The 17,453-nt window shown below is 38.1% G+C and overlaps 1 protein-coding gene across 8 annotated transcripts in view; it reads left to right on the top strand.

The window, feature by feature from the left end:
• The window catches only part of PHF14 (PHD finger protein 14), a 128,821-nt gene that overhangs the window by 91,051 nt on the left and 20,317 nt on the right, over positions 1 to 17,453 (top strand). For 5 of the 8 annotated variants that reach the window (XM_083578568.1, XM_083578569.1, XM_083578567.1 and 2 more), the window contains one exon: positions 1,913 to 2,026. The exons of the other annotated variants lie outside the window; for them this stretch is intronic. In XM_083578568.1, coding sequence (XP_083434694.1) covers positions 1,913 to 2,026 — 114 coding nt within the window. The remainder of the gene's footprint in view (positions 1 to 1,912; positions 2,027 to 17,453) is intronic. 8 annotated transcript variants of the gene reach the window in all.

Here is a 17,453-nt window from a genome sequence, read left to right as displayed (position 1 = left end):
TTCTATTAACAAGATACACAGTAGCAGATATACAGTCTTCAGTATGCTGCTCAGAAAATATGATTCTCTCTTGAATAAAATGTATATACAGTCTTCAGTATGCTGCTCAGAAAATATGATTCTCTCTTGAATAAAATGTAACATTACGTTGTTTAAGCAACAAAACAAATAGATTGAATAATTATGTAAGGGATATTTCCATATACAAGTGAGAGTTTTGCCATGGAATGATGCAAATGAAAGTATTTGTATGGTACTAAAGCTATATATTTATGTTTATAAAATTGTCCTATACTTTTAGTAATGCTGGTTTAGCTCCATTGGCTGAAAGGAAGTTAGTGGGGTTGTTGATGCTCCCCCTGCCTTAGCTCCCAAGCATGTACGAAATCCATACAAACAAGCATGAATGCTGGTGGTATAGTTGTATTCCATGTATAAATTTATGTATGTTCCATGAATGAGATTTGCTACATTGGCTCTGTGCAGACAAAATTAGCATCCTAAGATGTGGTTGGGAAAGAAATGCAAAGGATTAATTGGATAATCCTACATTTTCCAATAGCTGACAAGACGTGTGGAATGAGAAAGTGTTTCTGACAGTGTTGGTGTTAGCAAGAAACAGATATCTGTAACTGCAGATCCACAGGCAGCTGGATCTTCTTATGTGTGTGGATCATTCTGCTTCACTTTCATTTGAAGCCGAGTTTATATGTGTCACAGTTCGGTCGAAAACAGTTGATTGAACAGCACTGTCATTAAAACCTGCCTTTTATTTTCAGAGTTGATTCTTTATGGGAAGGGGGAAAGCTCAGCAATGCATCACTTGATTTCTTTCTAATGAATGACTGCATGGAAGTAAAGTGATTAATCACATGTGCATAGCTTGCATTCTTTGTAATGGCATCTAAAACTTTAAAAGGACCAGCGCAACAAAAAAACACCTTGTCGCAGATTAATATTTTTGTTCCAGATTTGAAGTCCACCGAGGAAGCAGAACTGTTAAAACTCTAGTTTTTCTTATGCACACTGCAGCTGGATGTCTATAGCAACCAGTGAGCTGCAAGAGCATCCTACTAGCATTCTCTCACCCAGATAATTCCTACATTTCACTCTGCTTCCATTTAAGGGGCTGGGGGACTTCATATAAAACTCTAAAGTGTTGAAGTCTTGTACATTTCTTACAGGGCGCTTCTTTCTGAAGATCCTGTTTCTAGTAGAATATACTGGTATTGCAAACTTTGCATGAAGAAATTCAGGTCATTAATAAATGCAGAAACTATCAGGAGGCCATTAAAAGTCTTATAATGGTAACTAGAAGTTATATTATACTTTTGAGCAGTAAATCTCAGAGGTTTCCAATTCCTTTACAATCATGGATCCTGTAGCAATAAATTGGCATAGTAGTAAAGTTTCCCTCCCTAGTCCAGTATTTTTTCCTTGTGCCTTCAGTCTTAACATGGAGTTTTAGCCATAAGTGCAGCTTGAGCTCCTATCAACTTTTATTTCTATGGCCAATTCAGATTTCACTCAGAAACTCTAGTACAATTGTGGGAAGTGGATTCTTCTTAATATCATTAAGGTAATATGCAACATTTGAATACCATGTTTGTTCAGTACTTCCTTGAGGTTACTTGTTGAACTATGTATTTGAGATACAGAGGGAAAATACCTAATAACTATATTCTAAATATACATACTGTATTCATGTTCCTTATACCCCGGGGTGGGATGCAGAATTCCCATGTTTCACGCATAATGCTTTGATTAAACAGTGGCTAAATGGTTGCAGTTTAACAGAAAGGGGAGAAATGAAGCTTAGAATATATTTTCAAAATATAGAGATTTGTTGTGTCCATACCTTCAGTCACCTCAGCACACTACTGAGGAGTCTATTTGTCTCTGTTGCACTCAGGACTCGGAGCCGTCAAATGAGGTGGTATCAGAGGCCTCAACTAATGTTGTTCCCTCTACCTCAAGAAGTAGCTCTGAACAGCTGTTATCGGTGGCACAGACATATCCAGAAGAGGTAGGACATTCCGTGTCTATTCTGTTAATGAACTGACTATTGGACTCAAGAGGTTTTCTCCTATTCTTATTCATTCATTTATTTTTGTATTGGTTTGATTCCGTTTCAAGAAAGCAGTGAAACTAAACCACACGCCAGGCTTCCCAGAAAGTGACAATCCACCTATAAAACAAGTTCATGTGCTGCAGTAAAATTGGGTGAATTCCACCATTTAGGAAGGCTGTTCTTTCTGCTCTTTCTCTTCTCCTCAGGTATCCAATTTTCCAATACTTGGTAGCATGTAAAATCAATTTCTGATGTCCACAGTAGTCACATTGGTTCACTCATATAATGTTGCTTGAGTAGACCCGTTTTTGGAGATGAAATTTCATGTCATGAAAAAGCTAGCTCAGAGGATTTTACTTAGTAAATCTATCCACATAGATTTCAGAATTCTGATGAAATGTAACCTTGGCAATGACTTCTGGCTCCCATAATCTTCTCACTTAGCCAAACTCTTAGCTTTCAAAGTATAATAAAAGAAGTCACTGAAATAATGAAACTTCAATCTATAGATTTAGGGCTAAAATGCGCAAGTAAATGTGCTAAAACAAATTTGAGCACCAAAGGAATTGTTGAGTAAGAAGGAAGAGCAACATTAAATAACTCTAGTACTATCCTAAACCCTTGCTTTCTGGGGACTCCCATTTGTACTTGTCTGTGGGGGGGATGAGAGGTTGACAGGAACAGATCTGCAGCTCAGCCACAAAAGTATTTTTGAATCATTTGAGAAGTTTCCTGCGAGGACCATTTGGATGCTGGTGGAAGGTATCCGTAAATCTATACATTTTAGTGGCCAACTATTAAACTTTGGTTTTATAAACTGGAGTGGATTGACTGGATAGGTCTCTGTTGGAAGTGAGGGTTTGGGTTGCGCACAGGGACTTTTGTGCGCAAGCCGTCTCACCTACACTCAAGCTTGTCTGCTTAGAACTGAATAGGAACTGACCTTTCTACTCCATCCTTAACCTCTTTCTACTACTGTTAAGTGTTTGGAGCTATTAAACAACAACAACAACAACCCTGAAGCCACTCAAATGCAGTTACTGTCCTGTCCTGTTCTCTCCCTTCGCTAGAGGTTGTATCATCCTCCTCATTCTAGCTCTGTCTGATGTTGGAGTTCCTTGTACACAGAAAGCTGGAATTGGCAATTGCTGCCTATCATCCTTTAGGCTTGTGGTTTGGCTTCCTTACATTTCCTTGTTTCTCTCCAGGACTATAATTGAAAAGTTCCTCACTTAAAATTCTTACCTTTGAGAGACTGGAAAACAGGCCTTTACACTGTTGGCCTTCATTCTTTGTGCTTAGTTATAGTTGTAGCCGTTAAAGCTGCAATATTGGATGGATTCAACAGGTTATTTTTCAAGGCAGAAAACTATTTTAAATGTGTGTGGTGTTTTCTGTGTGCAAATTAATGTTAAAAAGAGCAATGCAACTAAACACCCGTTGCCAAATTCACAGATAAAATCTTTACCCCTTCTAGTGATCATATGCCCCAGCTTAGTCTATTCTACCCTATTGTCCAGTTAACAAAATAAGTGGGTAGAAAAAGCAATTTCTGCCCGGACCTTTTGGTGTGCATATCCCTGAATTCAGCCAACCCATAGAATTTAATCTTCTATTTCACAATAATATATACTATTTCATAATCTCCATAGCTGCATTGTGAAACAGAAAATGACTACATTGTGGAATACTGGTATGCATATGCTGTTATTTTGGCTTTCTGCATGCAACTTTCATATACAAGATCTGTTCAAAACGTGAAGGCTGATCTAATGGGAAAGTATCAAAGTATATTTTTGACTCTGTTCCTGGTTTAATAGGCATTCCGTGCTTGTGGCACTGCAGACTCTTCACAGCAATAACAGATTATGCTTTTTAATGCGTAGTGCTATGTCATCTTCCTAAGTTAACTTAGATTTGTTTCTGCTCTTTCTGTGAGATGCTTTGAGCACAATTATGGGAAAGTAGCATATAAATAAACTACTATTGCTAATAATGATGTTACGCACTCCGCAAGCAGCTTATAGCCCAGTCCTGTGCTGAATGAAGCATGCCTCAATCCGTTGAAATCAACTGGGCTTAAGCATACCTCCTTCTGCACAAGGTTTGGCATATTTCCTTTGAGACATTTTATCTCTTATATTAGCCTTTGAAAGAGGTGGAAACATTTGGTTGCATTATTGCAGATATGGGCAAATATTTTTTAATCTGTATGTATAGATGGCAGCTGTTTAATTATTTTATTTTAATTTTTTACCACTTGCCACATTTGTTCCTTAACAATCAGTATTTGTTAATCCTCCTTTGCCTTGGTGATATTTACAGCAGAAACCAGAACTTGCATTAATAGATTTTTTAAAAAAAAATTGAAGACACCAAACATTATTTTTTTACTTGTTTTAAGTATTGCAGTCATTAGACTGCTTAAATTCATACTGCAATTTCTTCTTTGACTGGCCTCAAACTTTGGGTTACTGCAAGGACCTGAGATGTTGATTAAAATGGTTCAAATAGATTCTACTGTGAATAAAGAAGCCATAAAACATTCAAGATGGGAAATGTGCAAATATTGGTATATTACAAATTAGTGTGTCCTACACTTACAAAGGTTTTCAAAATAATACAGTGAATTCTGCATGATGCCTTCTACAGTTCTAGTATAATAATTGTTGCTTTGGAGCAAAGTGTTTTTGACGGCTACTGTAAGATTCCTTTATTTAGGGTTTGCCAATGGTTATAATTAGCTTATGGGTGGTCATTTTTTGTATTCTTGGAGCATTTTCTGATTTGGGCTGCAGCCTCCAGATACAACTTCTGGTGGTCATTTTCTCTAATTCAATTGGTAGCACAGGGCTGGGGAACCAGAGGCACTTCAGATGTTGCTGGACCACAACTCCCATTATCCCTGGCTATTGGCAGTGCTAACTGAGGTTGATGGGAGTTCTAAATCTGTAGGTCTACAGGTTCCCAACCCCTTCTGTACTAGGTACCATCAGGGTGGATTTGATTTAAATCAAATCGATTTAAATCACAATTTAAATCACTAGTCAGTAAGACTTGATTTAAATCACTAGTCAGTAAGACTTGATTTAAATCACTAGTCAGTAAGACTTGATTTAAGTCATTTTATTTTTTTTACAGAAAGACTCATTCTTGCTGGTATAATCTTAATATTTACAACCAGGTGAAGGTTTCATTCTTGGAATAATAAATTTTCAGAGTAGTTTTTACAGTTATATCAAAAATTACTGATTTGGTTATATTATTAGAAATACATAGACAGATAATTATGAAATTATTGTGAGGTGTTCTTTATATTAAAAAATACCTCTACTGGGTTCTATATTTCATTAAAAGGTTTAAATGCATCTGAAGATTTACGGTTTAATGAATTAAAGAGAATCCCATGATTTTTCCAGCCATTCTAGTTTCAAATATATATCTTAACGTTTCCAGTGGTGAGCATAAACCAGTCTGGCAATCAGTAGAGCATTCCATACCACATTGGGTTTCTTTCTAGATGCAAAACCTGGTATAAAATGAATAAATTATGCACATAGTTCAAGCTATATTACAGGGGTCAGCAAACTTTTTCAGCAGGGAGCCGATCCACTGTCCCTCAGACCTTGTGGCGGGCCGGACTAGATTTTGAAGAAAAAATGAACAAATTACTATGCCCCACAAATAACCCAGAGATGTATTTTAAATAAAAGCATTTATTTAGAAGGTGATTGGGCCAGATCTGGGCCCCGGGTCTTAGTTTGCCTACCCATCCTATATTAGCCTTTTTTGTAAAATGCTTGGGTTCTGGAATACATGCACCATATGTGAAAGAAGTGTACAATACAGTGCAGATCAATTTGGTTTCAGTACAATATGATAAGTTACTGTTTCCAACATTATAGATCTTATTTAATTTTTAAAGTGTTTAATGCCCTTGCCCCCACCCCTCAACATTGAGCTCAGCCAACTGCCTTCCAGATTCAAAAAAGCAAACACCAAACTTTTGGAGAAATTTCCCTCTGTAGATCCTTTCCCCAATTTTGTTGAGAACATTTTTCATCTGTGGCCTTAATGTGTATTAAAATAGAATATATTTCAGATAAAATCTTTGTGACTTGATACAGAGCACACACTAAATTTTATATCCCATTTCATGGCTTGGTCATCATGTGTTTATGATATTCTTTAACTGCTTGCAGTCGGCAAAAAGCCAACATTCCCTTCTTCCTTTAAGTTGTGCAGTTTTCCTGCTCTTCTCTTCCTTTCCATTAATGAAAATGTTAAAAAGCAAACACAAATCCAAGCTACAAATCCTTGCCCCATTATTTCCACTGTAAGGCCAGAACACTAAATTACAAAAACTAATAGAAAGCTCAGTAATGATGATATTTACGAAATGACTTCTGAAAGCAGTATCTGTTATGATCTGTACAGCATGATAATACTTACTTCTTGTTGTAATTTCTGCTATTGTTTCATACTGTTTTAAATATTCTTCTACACTGGTTTATGGGTGTAACTAATTGCTACATTCTGCTGGTTTGATTACAATCACTGTGTGCAATTTTACAATTCTGGTACCAGTACTGGAAGATGAAGGTATTTCTTTCTAGTATTGAGTGGAGAATACAAATAGCGTTGTACTGCCCAAACTTGATTTTACTGTGCGGTTCTGAATATAAATTTTCTACATCTGTTGTGGTAATATTAGAACGTATCACAAAAAAACCCTCTATAGAAGTGATTGGAAATTGGAAGACTTAATTTTTTGGTGTCTACACTTTCTCCCCCAACATGCAAATACACACACTACTCATGAACATTATTCTCATAGCACATTGATAACCACAGAATTCACATGTGCTTTCTTGACAATTCACTGCTGCTATGAATCCCTTTCCCAGCTGAACCTGTCAACAGCCCCATAGCATGTCAACAGCCCCATAACTTAGAAACCAAGCTTTTCTAAAAAAAACAACAAAAAACATAATATTCCATAATATCTAAGCAACTGAGCTAATAGCTAACAAGGACCTTTAGCATTCATATTATTATTACTAGGGCCTGTGCCCCTGCTTCCTTTGTTCACTAACACCCACATTTCTGTAGACCTCGCTAAACACCCTACCCCCTCCCGTAGACCTTGCCTCCCGTGGGACAATTTGTGGTTCACTTGTGGTTTGCTAAATAAACCACAGCTTAGGGTTATATGCAAACTTGACCTTGTCTGTCCTCTTTATCTCTCTCCTTTAACCCGTAGGAGACTGGCACCTAGCATGATCTGTTAAAATCTGAATAGACATTATATGGTTAGAAGTCCCCACTGGCCTCTTTACTTCCTTGGTCCAAAATGATTATAACCTACCTAGATTAATCTGTGATAAATTGATAAGAATAAATGCTCTGCCTTGTCAGCTGCACAGTAATAAGAATTAAGATATTAACTTGACAAGGTTTGTAGTCAACTAACTTTTACTCAGGAGTAGACCCATTGAAATTAATGGGCCAAAGTTACTCATGGCCATTAATTTCAATGGGTCTACTCCTGAGTAAAAGTTAGTAAAAGTTAGTAAAAAAAGTTAGTAAAAGTTATTTCTTTATATTAAAATATACCTCTACTGGGTTCTATATTTCATTAAAAAGTTTAAATGCATCTGGAGATTTACGGTTTAACGAATTAAAGAGAATCCCATAATTTTTCCAGCCATTCTAGTTTCAAATATATATCTTAACATTTCCAATGGTGAGCATAAACCAGTCCGGCAATCAGTAGAGTATTCCATACTACATTAATTTCCATGTTTCTACTCTGAGCAAAAGTTAGTACAAATATTATCTGCTCTGTTAATTGGAATCAGCATTTTAAAGGACAGTTGTTTCCACTCAACATTAGTTTCTCAGCCATCCTGGAAATGTTTATTTGGAGGGCTGGGTATAAATATATTGACTTACTATATACCGTATTTTTTGCTCTATAAGACTCACTTTTTCCCTCCTAAAAAGTAAGGGGAAATGTGTGTGCATCTTATGGAGCGAATGCAGGCTGCGCAGCTATCCCAGAAGCCAGAACAGCAAGAGGGATTGCTGCTTTCATTGCACAGCGATCCCGCTTGCTGTTCTGGCTTCTGAGATTCAGAATATTTTTTTTCTTGTTTTCCTCCTCCAAAAACTAGGTGCGTCTTGTGGTCTGGTGCATCTTATAGAGCGAAAAATACGGTAACAAGTATTTCTGCCTTCATACATCAACACTATTTCTATCACTGCTGTATCTTCTATTCATGCATTATGGTACAGTAAGGAAGATGGGACTAAAATTGAGCCATGAAGGGCCAGCCACTAACCATAGATGGATTTCCTGCCCTTTCGACTTGCAGCTTTTAACTCATCTCTCTGCCTGTAATGAATGAAATTGCAGTTTCGTTTGGTTTAGTTTGGTTTTCTTAGTCATGTACCTCTTCTTAAAAAATCAATTTCCCTCTTCCCCCATTTAGAATGCTGTTGTGTTCTTTTTAAATGATAAAAAGCAACTCGAAATTGTGTTACAGCAATCATTTAAATAAAAAATGTATGAGAAAGCAAGAAAAAACAATATTGCCTTGCAAGTTAATTTATTAGTATGCATGTTTAAGCTGAGGTAGCTGAATTGGAAGACTTCTAGTTTAAATATGAATTACTTCTGTTAAAACATTTTCACAAATCCGGGGCATTTGTCTTTATTTAACCTTTTCACAGTCTCTGCCTTTCTTTAAAGTACACTTAGTCCAATTTCTTCTATTACTCAAGGAGGTATTTAATACATGACTTAGTGTCATTTGCATTATACAAGAAGATTAACTTTACAAGCTGCGCTATTAATCTGAGTAGCTCTACATATTGACCTATGAAAGAGCATAATTGTTAGCTTAATTAAGTTAATTAATTGTCACACTCTGATGAACTTAGTATTGAGAGGAAATTAAAGGCAAATAGAAATTGGCATTCATTGGTTAGAAATCATATTTCATGGAATGTTATAGTGCATTCTATTTAGATGACACAAACATCTATTGTATAGTTAAAGCTATGCAGGCAATTATGAATGTTAAATGCTAATAATTTTGGAGTATTCTTTCTGATTGATAATCTGTCAAGTTCTCCAGGATCAGATAAAGATATGCCTTGGAAAATTTATACTAGAATTGTCTGATTTCTCATGTGTGGTCTGATAATGAGAGAATTTGGAATGAAAACACAACCATTCTTGTTTTCCTTACTGTCCCACAAGAATTTAAGTGAGCCCTTCAGCACACAATGAATGACTTAACCGGTGCGATATATATATATATTCTATCGCCTAGGAGTATTCGTCTACATTAACTTTACCATCTGGAGACATTGTGGGGTTTAAAAAATTATGCATGGGGAAAAGAATGGATAGTTTTACTCTCTCATAATACTAGAACTCAGGATTATGTAATGAAACTAACAAGCAGAAGATTAAGAGCCTCTCCCACACCTGAAATATCATTATTGTCAGGAAGCATGTAATCAAATTATGAAATTCATTCCCACAAGAAGTGATGATGGCCACTAGGTTAGATGTCTTGAAAAGGCATTAGACAATTCATGGAGGACAGGTCTATGCTACTGAAGATGGCCGCATCAAACCTTCAGGATGAATAGAATTTTGTCTCTGAACAGCAATTACTGGGGACAACAATGGGAGAGTTATCTCGTTCTCTTCTTTTGGGCTTCCAGGAAGCATCTGCTTGGCCACTGTGGGTAACAAGATTTGGTACGAAATGTAAACATGATGTAACTTTTGGTGCTGAAAAGGTCCAAAAAACCCCTCCCCTTAATTGGTTCCCCTCTAGCAAGGCAGGGGAATTCAGCATGCAGAGATCAATTTACGCAATTCAGGCCAGTATGCCATACAGAAAGATCTTTGCACAGTAGATAAATCTGGTTGGTACAAGTAAGTGAGCCAAGAAACATGCCGCAAACCAAACAGGAAATCAAAAAGTCCTTCTACTGGCCACATCTGAGGAAAGATGAATGAAAATCACAAGAGTTGTTTTAAAAATATTTATATTTTATTGGAATTTTTCAGTGAACAAACAAGGGGAAGTAATGAAATCCAAAAAAGCAAAAAGAAGAAGTTGCTTGAAAATGTATTACAATGCAATATGTAGGCATGTAAGTAGGTCTTCCACATCACCTTCTAACCTGTCCTTTTACCTGGAGTTGCCAGGGATTGAGTTTAAGAGTTTATGCATGTAAAACATGCACTCTCTCACTGAGCTATGATTGTGCCATAGCAGTTCCAAGAAAACCATTCCAGAGCATTCTTGATAATAAATAAGTTCATAATAAATAAGTTTGCTAACGTCCAGTAATGTCTAGACGTTAGTTCTGGTACACAGAGCGATATCTTTCTTCTCTGTAATGGCATTGTGTCCTATGTCACTTGTTCAACATGTGCATTAAATAACTCAATTCCTGTGCTTTTTGGAGTTTCATTATGCTAATACTATCATTCTAGTATTATGAAATTATTGCTGTTTTGTTCAGTAATCTTTGGTATCTTCCAATTAAAAATGGCCAAATCTGTTATGCCCTTTGTTATTCTGACAATGGCATAGGTAACAATTACTCATCATCCCATAATGAATCATTTTTATCAGAGTCTTGTGTCTCTTCTATATATATAGAATAAATATTTATGTTTTCTCATTTTTCTGAAGTAGAAGATACAGACAAAATAGGTTTGAAGTGTCAGCTATAATTCATTGCTCTCAAGGAACGGTCTTATTCTGATACTGCATGGAAAGAAAAAAAAACTATCTAAATCATTTCACTGGCAAAGCTTATAACCAAGATAGCATCAGCATTTTCCTCCTTGAAAATATATCTGCCATAAATTAAATGAAATCTTCAGTATTAAAATGTCTGTGACAAGTTTAACCCCACCATTGCCATATATGTGTTTAGTAGCAAGGAATTTATGTATAGCTTTAAAAGAAAGGACAAATGAAAGTTAAAATGGATCTGTAGTGGGATTTTCAGTTGCTCTGTTAAAATAATACACCGAATCCTGCTAGAAATTGAATAAATAAAGTGTTAATCCCTTTTCCAGGCAGGTTGAAATTGTAAGGTCTATGTGAGTACAGTTATGTGGGCACCAACATCCCTAGACTTGGTGTATCTTCCATTTTTTGTTGGGTTTTTTAATGAAATGTCGGTGCTCAAGTTTAATTAGTAACTATGGCGACAGCTAGTATTGTCAGCTCATTTGTAGAAAAGAGATCTATGCATAGGACAAGACTACCCACTTCCTCTCCTCTCCCCTGCAACCTTCAATGCCCCACAAGGTTGCAGATTTGGAGGATCAGAGGGGACTAAAGGAAGGAGTTGAAGGTAAAGTCCTGCCATGCATGTGGAAATCCACTCCCGTCTCCATGGGTATCACCCTGAGTCGTACCTCTTCAATGGTGAGAGAACGTTATGGCACGCTGCAGAGATGCAGACAGACTGCCCTCTTCACTTAACCATCAGCTCTAACCAATTCATTTTATGGGAGGATTAGACTTCTGGGCACAAAATGGTGGGCTCTGGTTGCAATTATGCTTTAAACTAAAGCTAGTTCTGTTGCAGTTCTTGCAGGCTGCTTTATCATTACTGTTTTATTTTACCTTACCTGGATCATGTTAGGGACGCGGGTGGTGCTGTGGGTTAAACCATAGAGCCTAGGACTTGCCGGTCAGAAGGTCAGTGGTTCGAATTCCCGCGACGGGGTGAGCTCCCATTGCTCGGTCCCTGCTCCTGCCAACCTAGCAGTTCGAAAGCACGTCAAGTGCAAGTAGATAAATAGGTACCGCTCCAGTGGGAAGGTAAACGGCGTTTCTGTGCGCTGCTGTGGTTTGCCAGAAGCGGCTTAGTCATGCTGGCCACATGACCCGGAAGCTGTACGCCGGCTCCCTTGGCCAATAAAGCGAGATGAGCGCCGCAACCCCAGAGTCGGCCACGACTGGACCTAATGGTCAGGGGTCCCTTTACCTTTACCTGGATCATGTCTTCCAAGGGAATGAGGGTGTACGTTCTGATATTATTCATTTATTTTATTCTGTTTTCTTTATCCCAGTGCCTGGCATCAAAAGAGCTTATTTACGTGCACCCAAGGATTAGATGTTACCCGACCAGTTAATTGTAATAATGATATGAAGTGGTATTAATTAATCCATAGTCAGTGTAGGCAGTGTCAGTCGGTGGCCTCTGATAAGGCTATACCATTTTTTCTCCAGGAACTGGGTTGGCCTTTCAAGGTTCATGATTTATCACCTTTTTCACCCTCTGCTTTCGTAAGACGTTGACTGTTCATTTAATGAAATTTTGCCTGCCAATAATACATCTCGGCAGCCTTTCAGCCTTACTCATCACAAGCATCATTCCCTCTCTTAGTGAAATTTACCAATGTAATTAATATCTTCAGGCTGCCTATGATCTGTGTTTGCCTAAGAAGGTAGTACTATCTTAATTAGCTTCTACAATATTAGGTGATATTTTAGCTTGACAAAAATATTTGAGAAATAAGTATTTTTAAAAATTGAAAAATTCCACTACTTTCTTTAGGTAGTTTCACAATGTATCTGCTTCAGAAAATAAACAACACTTTGAAATACTGCCCATCTACAAGCATTGTTTGGTGTTGAAGTAACCAGCAGCGATCCAAATGCAATGGTACCAGTCTTACTGTAGCATTAAAAAAGAAGAAGTTTTGTGTCTATGGTGTCAAGAATAATATAACTGATCATGTGGCAGTTTCTGTTTTCAAACTGCATTATCATTTCAGTAATGATAAGAATACTATTAATGTGGTGCAGAAAAATTAATTACTATGATAAGGCAATGAAACTTGTTTAATAGAGCATAATCAGTAGCTAAAGTTTTCAGCATACATTTTTATTTCTTCTTAGAATAAAAGAGGGCTGTGTCACTCTCTGTTTAATAGTGAATAAATCCATTTTAAGGCTATATATGAGTGAAAGAGTAGTGGAACACCATTTATTGTTGAGGGAAAAGAGTTCTACCTCTTCAGATCTCTATTGGTTTGCCTGGCTTTGCAAGGGATGTTCTGAGCTACTTTTGCTTCTGTGAAATGAGTGTCTTGTGATTCTCATGGCAGTTCTTTAGATTTCCAGATGTACTCCCCAAAAGTCTCAAGTCACCCATGTCTATATCACGGCAAAGTATCATCAATAAGAAGTGTTCCCATTAATATTGGGGAGTATTGTAACCTAAGTGAATCCAATAAATTGGCTGTTCTGTGCAGAACACTATAATAATTATTGTTAACAGATAACATTTAAAACAAAACTAAAATCCTGACAAGTAGATACTTATTGTAAAGACTCATTTATCCAGCTGGGAAAACTTGTTGGAGCGAATATGTCTTTAGTTCAGTGCAGATAGTGGGCACCTGCATATCTCAATGGGCTTGCTGTTCCACAGAACAGGGGCAGCCACACTAAAAGCCCTGTTGTGAGTTATTGCAGAGTGGGCTTCTTTAGAACTTGCCAGCCCACAGTAATAAAAAGCAATCCTAGTCATCAAGGGTACCTGCACCTCCAGTGACAGAACTGGATCCAGGTGCACATCAAACTACACACTTTGCTACTTCAGGGAGAGTGAAACCACATCCAGGACAGGCAACTTACTGACCTACCAGATCTGGGGATATTTTGCAACTTGGGGGCGGCATAGTCAATAAATATAGTCGGGTCCAAGGTGTTTTGTTTTTTGAGAGTGGCTGCACTATTGCCTCTTTCAAGGCAGCCAAAGCCACCCCTCACACAGGGATTCATTCACCGCACCCTGAACCCACCCAATAATGAAAAGGAGTCCTTTGAAAATAGGAATGAAAAGTCAATTCAAATTATTATTATTATTTTTCTGATGCGGCCCAACCTTCTCATTCATCCATGATTATTGTCACTTCTTTGGAAGCACCCCATAAGAGTATTGTTCCCCACATGCATACCTTACATGCCAGAGAGCATACACCTCCCTTGATATCTATGAACTTTGCACACAGGGTGCATTTCTGTCACAGGGCCACTTTCAAACAAGCATACATTCCATTTTAAACCTCTGGCAACACCAGTGCTATTTTCTAGAAAAAGAGGTACAGTGGTGCCCCGCAAGACGAATGCCTCGCAAGACGGAAAACCCGCTAGACGAAAGGGTTTTCTGTTTTGGAGGTGCTTCGCAAAACGGATTTCCTATGGGCTTGCTTCGCAAGATGAAAATGTCTTGCGAGTTCCTGCGGGATTTTTTTTCCTTTCCCCCCCTTTTTCCCAAGCTGCTAAGCCGCTTATCAGCTGATCCGCTAAGCCGCTTAACAGTTGATCCGCTAAGCCGCTTATCAGCTGATCCACTAAGCCGCTTATCAGCTGATCCGCTAAGCCGCTAATAGCGCTAATCCGCTAAGCCGCTAATGGGGTTGCCTCGCAAGACGAAAAAACCGCAAGACGAAGAGACTCGCGGAACGGATTCTTTTCATCTTGCGAGGCACCACTGTACCTCCTTTGTTTTCTTATAATGACACTGCCCCCTAACTGAGAGGTGCAGGAATTGAGTTCCTGCGAAAAAAAGGCCTGCAATGCTGGAAAATTAGAGGGCTGTGGCATGTTACCTGTACTATTATTTTAATTGACCCTAAGATTCATCTTTGTTCTACAGACAGGCGCTCAATAGAATAATAGTGCTACCTGCTGATAGTTAAAGCTTATAATTATACCACGATACAAACAGTTTAAACAACTCTGCATCAACAGATTTCATATAAAATCATTTAGACTCTTGAAATTATGTACACTTCAAACCTTGAGTCAAAAGCAATTAATGTGTCTCCTTAGTGACACCACCTACGCTTATATAACAAGCAGTAAAAGCCCATCAAGTTCCACAACAGAGAGGACAACTTAAACAAACACTAAGCAGCCAAGTTGCTGCATTGCTGTTGCTATTCCTAATCAGACTTTTGTATTCACTTTGTGTGCTTAATAATTACTTATGGCACTTAAAGACCTATACTGGCAGTAGGAGCTATGCTGCTTTGATTCCTTATAATACTGGGCACGTTGTAAGTACACGTTGTAAAGAAAACATTGGCACGTCTTTGCAGCATCGTGTAATGTATTAATGAATAAGGCAGAGAGATACAAAATGCCTATCTTGCTTGTCTAAATTCCATCTCTTTCAACTTTCCATTTTTTCTTCTAATTCGTTTAATTTGCAATAAAGTGCTGTCATTTGATTTGTTAAAACCTCCCTCCAAAAGCACATGTGAATGCAAAGTGATAGGAACCCATAACAGATTAAGACCAAGTAAAAATCAATGCATGCATTTAACCATAGCGTTCACCCTTCACTCAAAGTTTAGGATGGGTCATGAATTAACGCTTTGGATTTGAATCTCACTTATAATATATCAAGCAACAGCTAGGTGGAAACTTCAAGTGGTTCAAAAGGCAAAAGCAATAATGTTAATTTGAATATTTGAGTCAGTAGTCAATTAGTTGTCTATATCCTATGAATATGTTGTGCTCTTACTGTGTTTTATTATGGCTTTTAATAGTACAATAGTCATATATTCTACTAGTAAACAACCTTGTAGATTGTATGGATGAAAAAGTAAACATAACATGGCAGAATGCCAAGAGTTTGCAAACTTAAGTCCATTCAATAGTCTCAGTGAAGCTAATAAAATCTCAAGTTTATTTTCTTTTGGGTCTACCACATACCTGGAAAGCGCTTTGAAATAGTTGATATTGCATCTGTTGTGAAAAGTGAGCGTTTTTAGTGCTATAGGTATAATATACTTGTTCTGTCATGGAAGTGAATAACTCTAGTAACAGCGAAATTGTATTTACCTCTGGATCCTTATTTAGATTTGGTATCATCAAGTCACATCAAACTGCATACATAACCACCCAATGATTTAATTTGTGTTATTAAATATATTGTTTGTGTCCGCATGTAGTTGCTGAAAACTGTACAAAAGCGTCAGTAAATAGCAGTCTTAATTGTAGTGGCTGCAAGCTAGAGAACATTATGTGTAGCCAAGTCTCACTGGCTGTCATGGAAAGCCAAGAACGGTGTACGCAAGCCATTGAATAGCTAACGGTGGGGAAGCACTGGCTGTGCTTAGCAGTGCTCGCTTGCTGGATCACAGCCAGTGTCTGTACTAGACCACTGCCTGCTCTTTGGCTTTGACGCTTCAGCAGGAGGCTTTTCAGTTAAATCAAAGATAGCACTTGGGTAGATTTTTCTGAAAGTTTGCAATTTGGAGATATATAACACTTACTTTTGTTTCTGAAAGTAGGTCTTCTATTTCCACAAGTGATACCTGCAAAGCCTGTAATCATTTCATGCACATAAATATGGCAATCAAAATCCACAAAAATACAAACACTCAGTTGGTTGTTTCTTCCTTCCTGTCAAAATTATATCTTATGATTCATGAATATCTCTGTTCTTAGGGAAGCTTTCTAGCCTGCCATGTTACACAACCATGTGGGACATGACCACATGCATAGAACCACATATGGGAAAGTCACCCAGAATCCCAGGATGCTCTTTTTCTCTCTAGAGAGGGACCTGTGATTGTATCTTCCTTCTAGCGGCCTATCTCTTCTCTCAGCTAGTTGTGGTTGTACTTATTCAGTAGCATTAGAATCCTGAGCTTGCACTGTAGAACTAAAGATGCTTGTTTGGACTAGAAACCCCATTCTGATGTCAACTGTTGGCAACCTACAATTTTGGAAAGCTCTCTGTTCTCTTTGGAAAGCAAGTGGACATTGCTTTTGATCCACATTTTCTTCTTCTTCTAAACTCCATGTGAGGTTTTTTGGAATGCTTCATTGCTGAGGCAGGGGAGCTGGAGAAAGAATGCAATGCCATGATTAAAGTGAAGTTCATTTTGATATTACAAGGTCATTATATAAAACTGTAGATCATAAGCCAGCTAATCACATCAGTGGAAAGTACCTGTCAGGGCTACCCTAGGTCCCAGCTCACAAAGGACCAACGCTGCTTCGTTGTTAAGTATAAAAGTCTTTATTGAAGTTCAGTCTCACTCCCAGAGCCGCAGCGCGCAGCCCCACGTCTCAAGTGTCAGACCACTGATGCTCCGTCTGAGTCTCCTCCCCCTTGACACCAATTTAAGATTCTAGCCTTGCTCCACCTTCTCCGCTGCTCCTTCCTCCTCTGGTTCCGCCTGACCGTTGGGGTCTCGCCCTTTCTAGACTCTTCTGACGCTGAGTCCCCTGAGCCTTCCCCCTCCCTCCGGCGGGCTTTAGGAGCTGGTTCCCCATCCGGGTCTCCTGCTGTTCCGCGCGCC

Source organism: Podarcis filfolensis, assembly GCF_964270895.1.
Source record: "Podarcis filfolensis genome assembly, chromosome: 12".
Lineage (NCBI taxonomy): Eukaryota > Metazoa > Chordata > Lepidosauria > Squamata > Lacertidae > Podarcis > Podarcis filfolensis.
The sequence above is the reverse complement of the archived record's forward strand: the minus strand, read 5'-3'. Positions and strand labels throughout refer to the sequence as shown.